Source organism: Otolemur garnettii, unplaced genomic scaffold (assembly GCF_000181295.1).
Source record: "Otolemur garnettii isolate 467f Iridium unplaced genomic scaffold, OtoGar3 scaffold00012, whole genome shotgun sequence".
Taxonomy (NCBI): domain Eukaryota; kingdom Metazoa; phylum Chordata; class Mammalia; order Primates; family Galagidae; genus Otolemur; species Otolemur garnettii.
Genome location: NW_003852407.1, coordinates 5,789,517 through 5,797,273, shown reverse-complemented (window position 1 = coordinate 5,797,273; position 7,757 = coordinate 5,789,517). Strand labels below are relative to the sequence as shown.

The 7,757-nt window shown below is 37.8% G+C and overlaps 1 protein-coding gene across 4 annotated transcripts in view; it reads right to left on the bottom strand.

Annotated features, from left to right (window-relative positions):
* The window catches only part of HDHD2 (haloacid dehalogenase like hydrolase domain containing 2), a 45,562-nt gene that overhangs the window by 32,213 nt on the left and 5,592 nt on the right, over positions 1-7,757 (bottom strand). For 3 of the 4 annotated variants that reach the window (XM_003784719.3, XM_023510206.1, XM_023510205.1), the window contains exon 2: positions 2,319-2,429. In XM_003784719.3, the coding sequence (XP_003784767.1) occupies positions 2,319-2,419 (101 nt within the window). In that variant the 5' untranslated portion in view covers positions 2,420-2,429. Of the gene's footprint in view, positions 1-2,281; positions 2,430-7,757 lie in introns of all 4 variants that reach the window. The other variant, XM_003784718.3, reaches the window with a different exon arrangement.

Here is a 7,757-nt window from a genome sequence, read left to right as displayed (position 1 = left end):
CCACCTTAGGTGTACGTGGCTGGCGCCTTAGCCGGTTGAGCTATAGGCGCCGAGCCCCAAAAGGCTTTCTTAAAGAAACTATCCTGAATTACTTAAAAGTTATCTACATACTATGAGAAGCTTTAACTCCAAAGGCTGCAAAGTCAAACTGTAAAAACTATGTTTACCTTTTCTGAGGGTCTTCTATATAAATGTAGAGTTTAGTAAAGTAAAAACCAAAGCCTAGTAAGCACTGTGCTCACAGAATATGGGAAGTGAAACTCATCTCAACATTACATGTTGGTGCATCCCTCTCTTCTTAAAGCTGAGAAAACTGAGGCTGAGAGGAGTCCAGTGACTTGCTCAGCCTTATACAGCTGGGCAGCAGCAGAGCTAAGAACTCTGTTCTGTGTCCTGGCAGTGTTTGACCTCCTCGAGCAAGAGAACAGAAGAAAGCTCAGGATGTTCTTAGAGACTGGTTGAGCCCTACTGTGTTATTAAATTTATGAATAGAAACTATCTGGACAGCTCAAAAAAACATCCATTTTGATAACCAAAAGGTTGTTTTCCTCTGAAACTACTTACATACATGATTGATTTGATTCTATGACCTACTTTTGAAACCTAAACTGGCAAGCAGGTATCAGAGAAAGAGTTTGTGACAGGCTAGCCATTTTTAAAAATGAAAATTATTTCCTTGGTCTTGGAGTTTTAAGACAAAATTTAAAAATAATTTTAATTTAGCTACAATTTATAGTCATATCCTTGTGCTTCTATTTTATGTTTGCCCCTAAAGGCCACAAGGCACAAAAGCACTAACCACAATTTAAGACAAACAAGCAAATAAAACAGAAAAGAGATTTTTAAGTATTTACCCAAAGAACGTTAAGTAAATGTATATGATTAAATAATTCACTGCAGTCAGTATTACCTCCATAATTATGTGTGGTTGTTTTTCTGTAAAATATATTAAATTTGGTGGTTTATCTCTCAAAAGAAACATTACTTCAAATAACTATTATCCTAAAAATGAACAAGTATTGACATTATTACATCATTTTTAAAGAGTTAAAAAAAAAAAAAAACTTTTTGTTTCACTAGTCTCTCAACTTCCCCATGTCTGTTAGTTTCTATAAAAACTAAAGCTGGCAGATCTAGGATAGTGATTTCTCTGGGATGAAAACGTGCCAGTGCAAGTAACAGACCAATCTGTAGGCTCAGTTCACAAAACCTAGAGATGCCATTGTTCCTAGAAATAAAAAAGATTTCTTTCATTCAGGGTAGAAAGCTCGTCTTTAAAGCAGTAAAAACTCTGTCCAACAGGAGCACACTGATCAACAGGCATCCTTTCTCCCAGAAAGCCTGTCTCAGAGACATATGAAGGAATCAAGAGAAAATCCAACGGTGCAACTCATTTTCTTTTGTTTTAAACACGTTGTCCACTATTTCTTCACCTACAAAATGCACATCCTGGCTCTTAACTACATTGACACTTTCCAGTTGAAGTCTACCAGATATACAAGTCTGTATTTCCTGATTCCCCAAATAGAAGGTAAGCTCCTTGAGAGAGTGGAAAGTCTGTGTCAATCTTTTGCCCTAACTAGTCACTAGGTTTTCTAGCTCCTAAGCACCACATGCTAAGTATTGCTGACTTCAAAAACTTCTCTAAATTATTTTAGGATAAAGAGGCTTAATATCAGTTAGTAGTTAAGCGTGGATTGTGTATTTTTTTCAAGACACCCGACAAGCAAACATTTCAGTTCACCTTAACACACTTTTAGTGCGTATCCCCAGGCTGTATTTAGACTTGCCTTTAGTACTGTGGTTAGTGCATCAGAAGTACAAGCTAACCTTTGGAAGCATTAAATTTAGTTGATGGAAGTAATTCTAAAATTTCAAGTCCCTTAATTAAACTTTATTTGAGCAGTTGCACACTCAATGCTAGATCTTAGGTCAAGTAGGAAAAGGCAGAACTACACAAGTGTGTGTGTCTTTCATTCTGAGATTCCAGGATTCACTAGTGATTTTTCCTATGCCATTTATTCCACAATTAGAATCCTGAGTTTTCATTCTCAAATGTACATTACTGACTTAGAAATTAAGACATACATACACAAAGAAGAAAAAACTAGATCAAGAGGCCAAACCTAATAATGCCTTGGAGAACAATGTTTGCAGGATATTACTAGATACACGTTTTCTAACTAAACCCAAGGCAGTTCCTATATATATGGTAAACCAGTGAAATGCCATCTTAACCATCCATTTAGGTAATGACCTGCCTTGGTAAAATGGCACTTACAAACATATTTGTCAGCGGAACCTGGAGGATAGCTTGCCTTTTAAGAGCTTCCTGTGAGCCTGGCACAGCTGCATCCTCAATGTGAAGTGTGCCATTGAGATCCACCAAAACAGCCTTTAATGCACGGCGCGCTGCCATCCTTTATGCCCTAGGAGAGAGCAAATGAAATTAAAAATACAGTTTAGGAAACAATGGACAATTAAAAACCGGCAAGTCTTCAAAAATATCATTCATATCCAGAAAGATACTGCCTAGTGTTAAGCTTTTTCCTTTTTGGTAAAAAAAAGTTTTTAAAAAATCACAAATCTAAAATTTGATCTTTTAAACTTTTATAATGCTTAGGGTTTTTTTTTCTGTTTTTTTAAGAAAGAGTCTCACTCTATTGCCCAGGCTAGAGTGCCATGGCATCCATCTAGCTCATAGCAACCTTAAACTCCCAAGTTCAAGCAATCCTCTTGCCTCAGCTTCACAAGTATCTCGGATTACAGGTCCCTTGCCATGACACCTGGTTAATTTTTCTAGTTTTAGTAGAGATAGGTTTTGCTCTTGCTCAGGCTGGTCTTGAATTCTTGGCTTTCAGATATCCTCCCTGTACCTGGTGTTAATTTATTTTTTTTTTAAATCAGGAATTAAAATTATAGGAAAAGAAAATGCTAAAAGAGATGTTATAGGGCCAGGCACAGTGGCTCACACCTGTAATCCTAGCACTCTGAGAGCCTGAGGCAGGTGGACTGCCTGAGCTCACAAGTTCGAGACCAGCCTGAGTCAGAGTGAGACCTCATCTCTAAAAATACCCAGGGGTTGTGGCAGGTGCCTGTATTCCCAGCTCCTTGGGAGGCTGAGGCAAGAGAATCACTAGAGACCAAGAGGTTGCTGTGATCTATGATGCCACAGCACTCTACCGAGGGCTACAAAGTAAGACTCTGTCTCATCCAAATAAAGAGATATTATTTACTCTCAGCTTTCTTAAAGTACTTCTTTGGTGAACAATTCACTCATTCACTTTGTTTTTAAATGTGTAAGTAATGTACTCTGAAGAATGGGTGGATAGAAGCAGTGTACATCATTAGCTAAGTCTTCTTCATCTTTGGTTACGAGTAACAAATACATCCTAATCACCCATATCTGCTGCTGCGTCCTGAAACAGCACATGTGGCCAAGGAGCTACCCGTATTTAAGGTCACTGAGGAGGAAATCTCAAGCTACACAGTAATTGTGTACTAAGGATATAGTTTCCTTACTTTGCAATGTACAACTTTCCTTTTGCATATTCTCCCCTTAAAAACTTCCTATTATAAGCTATAATGTACATGGAATATAAGATATATGTGGTTTAAAAATAATGGGGGTTAGGTCAGAAGAGTAGGAAAGCTAAAAAGGAGATTAGAATTCATTGTAAGTTTTTGTTAAAAAATTAATCCATTAATTCAGTAATTTCTTCTTTCCATTTGTTTTTCTAATGAAATTCTTCAGACATACACAAAGGTATCAAGTATAATACACCATACAAGTACCCCCTTTATCCATCACTCAGCTTCAGAAATGAAACACAGACCAGTTGGAGTCCTCTGTGATTCCCTCTCCCTATGACTCCCCTCCTATCCTTGCTGACTGTGATTATTAAAAGCTTTGTCTTAGGGTGGTGCCTGTAGCTCACTGGGTAGGGCGCCGGCCATGTACATCAAGGCTGGTGGGTTCGAACCCAGCCCGGGGCCAGCTAAAACAACGACAACCACAAAAAAAAAAAAAAATAGCCAGGCATTGTGGCAGGCACCTGTCATCCCAGCTACTTGGGAGGCTGCAAGGGAATCACTAAGCCCAACAGTCTGAGGTTGCTGTGAGCTGTGACACCACGGCATCCTACCAAAGGTGACAAAGTGAGACTCTGTGTTGTACTAATGTATGTTAACATACTCTGCATACACTCAGCAGCTTGCTTTATCACTTCACATTACATTTGTGAGATGTCTCCACATTAACACATTTGTAAATAGTCCATTTATTTTCACGCCTGTATGGTAATCCATTGTGTAAATATGCCATACTATATTTACCTGTCCTAATCACGAACACAGTTTCCTAGTATATATGTTCTCATAAACAAAAGCTTCTCTATGCTTCTACTAAAAATGTGAAGGGCCCAGGTGCAGTGGCTCAGGCCTGTAATTCCAGTACTTTGGAAGGCTGAGGTGGAAGGATAGTTTAAGGTCAGGAGTTCAAAACCAATCTGGGCAATGTAGTGAGACCCTATCTCTGAAAAAAATAAAAAATTAGTTGAGGGTGGTGGCACGTACCTATAGTTTCAGCTAGTTGGGAGGCTGAGACAAGAGGACTGCCTGAGCCCTGGAATTCAGATCTACATAGAGCTGTGATTGTGCCACTACCCTCCAGCTTGGATGACAGAGTAAGACCCCGTCTCAAAAAAAAAAAAAAAAGAAAACAGTGTAAGAGAAAGGATTTGAAGAGAAAGAAAAATAACCTGGAAAATATACATGTGTATATATAAGAGAACAGACCGTAACAACTATTTAAGTAATGAAGGAATTAGAAAATTATCAACTAAAAAGGACCCTCAAGATTATCTGCTCCCACACCATCATCTCTCTATACACACTGGTTTTATACCTTGGCTGGGAAAACCAAGGCCCAAATAATGGCTGCATAGATTCGACTTTCCCTTGAGGATGATGGTACCAGATGAAGAAATTACTAACACAAAGACTTGTTACTAAATTTGCCTTCTAACTTTTTCTAAATAATCAGTGTGCCTGACAAAGTACTCTTTAGTGAAACAGAATTTGTCTCTACTATAAAGAATGTATCAGACATACCACACAAATATTAGATGGACCTTTGACACATTATTTATAACATGACTATTATATCAATGCAAAGAATTATGTTGTTAATAATGTATGAAATTAGACATAAGAAGAAATAAAAATTTAATGAAAAAATTTGAAAGCATATGTTCAAGAAGCTACTTTTCTCTTTTAAAAGGTCACTAAGCATCTTTTAGTAATATTTCCTTACCACAATAAAAACAGACTATTCAGTTAACTGAAGATTGAGAAATATTTATTTCTCTCTCTGAAGATGAGAAATATTTATTTCAAATAACTACTATTGGAAATATTTTGAGATTTTTTCTTTAGGCGTTACCCACAGTGTCAGTGTAAGAGCCAACATGTGAAAATTAGTCTTATTAACTAATGGCTTGATTTTATTTTTTAACCCCAAGTGGCATTACTCTCCTTTACCACCCATCTCATTCAGCAGGCTTTTTCTTACACTTTCAAAATTACATCCATCCTTTAAAAATGAACATTGTAACCAATAAAAATATTCAAAATAGTATCTTATTACTTGTAAAAGAAATTCTAAAATGGGAGTCAAAAATGTCTTGAGCAATGCAGAAGCTTAGAGTCTTCTAGATTGACTACTTTAACAGAGCAAATAAACATTTATTGATTAATAAGCTGTGGTGTGCTTTTTTGGATGTCTCACTATGTCGCCCTTGGTAGAGTGCCATGGCGTTATAGCTCACAGTAACCTCAAACTCTTGGGCTTAACCAATTCTCTTGCCTCGGCCTCCCAAGTAGCTGAGACTACAGGCACCAGCCACAATGCCTGGCTATTTTTTGTTGCAGTTGTCATGGTTGTTCGGCTGGCCTTGGACAGGTTCGAACCCACCAGCCATAGTTTATTAGGCTGCACTATGGGTGCCAAGCCAAGGTATGCTTATTTTTAAGAAATCACTCTTAAACGTGGGCTTCTCTTAGTATAGCAGGCTAAGTAATCAAATTAACTCTCCAAATGAAAACTAACAGTATTAATCTATATCTGTTTCTATATACACATCTCAAGGAGCAAGGAAGAAAAGAATTCTTAGATCTAAATAAAAGCAAGAAACTGAGGAAAAGAGCAAAATATTGCAGCCTGTTTTGACCCCAGAGTATCTGCCATACTATGTGACCTTGAGTTGTTTGGGTATTTTTCTGCCAAGGGCCTCTTCAGGGAATAAAAGAAAAAAACTCGAGCCCAAATGAAGAGAGTGCTCTTCCGACCTAAAAGCTAAGAGTTTACTGTAAGGGTGAGCCAGAAATAAACCTATCCCTGACACTCCCTTTCCACCTTATCTCAGTTGATAATAAGAAAATCAAATGTTTTGAAACCTGGCCTCAAAAGGGTGGGAGGCAGAAAGTTCCACAGAGAATTTGGAACCATAAGCCAGCCCTGAACCCAGCGTGCAGACAAAATTCACATTACCTAAGATAAATCCTCAAGATGGTCATTAAAGTGACCTTGACTAGCATGTGCATGGCTGCAGCAAATATTAATTCAAACCCTTCCCCAGGATTTTAGTTTTCAGCCCAAACAGCAAGAAACCTCACAAAAAAAAATCAAGTAAAATTCTAAGAATAATGAACAAGCAACCTAAGGAAACAAGTCACAGTGCGGAGAACCTTAAGAGACAAGAGACTGCACAAGCAGTCCTATTATCAGAATGCTTGGATGTTTAAAGAATAAAAGACAAGATCAAAAATGTGGGCAGAAAATGTGAAAGACTACCAACGTACAGATTCAGAAAGCCCAGTGAATTTCAAGCCAGATACAAGTAAAAGAAAAGAAATGCACACCTAAACCCTTGCTACATACTATAAAGACAAAAGATTCTGAAAGCAGCCAAGGGAAGACTTTCAAAGGAGCAACAGTTGGACTGATAGTTGACTTCTAATGACAGTCAGAAGACATCAGAACAGAACTGTCAGTGTTCTGAAAGAAAATAATGTCTTCTGGGCAGTGCCTGTGGCTCAAGGAGTAGGGTGCCGGCCCCATATACCAGAGGTGGTGAGTTCAAACCGAGCCCTGGCCAAAAAAAAAAAAAAAAAAAACAGAAAGAAAGAAAATAACATCTTCTTAGAAATATACATGAAAGAAAGCCATTGTGACCAAGGTGAGATTTACCCCAGCAATAACATGGTGTTAAATAACATCAGTCGATTTAGAAATGCAACTCATGTTATTTAACACATTGATAGATTGAGAGTAAAATCATCTAAGATCATGTTAATTCATGCAGAGAAAGTATTTGATAAAATTCAATATCTATTCACAGTAAAATACTCTCAAGCAACATAAGTAGGGAAGAGAACTTCTTTGAGCTGATAAAGAATACCTACAGAAAGACAAGGGTGGTCACTATTACCACTTGTATTTAATCCTGTAAATGGTATTTTAGCTAGTGCAGTAAGGCAATACAAAGAAAGGATAAGGACTGCAAAGGACAAACACAATTATCCTTATTCACAGATGACATAATTTTACATACAAAAATCCAAAATTTGAGATTAACAAAATAAGGGTTTAGCAACTATTTTTAAAAACTAGCACTTCTGGCTCGGCGCCTATAGCTCAACCGGCTAGGGCGCCAGCCACGTACACCTAAGGTGGCGGGTTCGAATCCCCAGCCCGG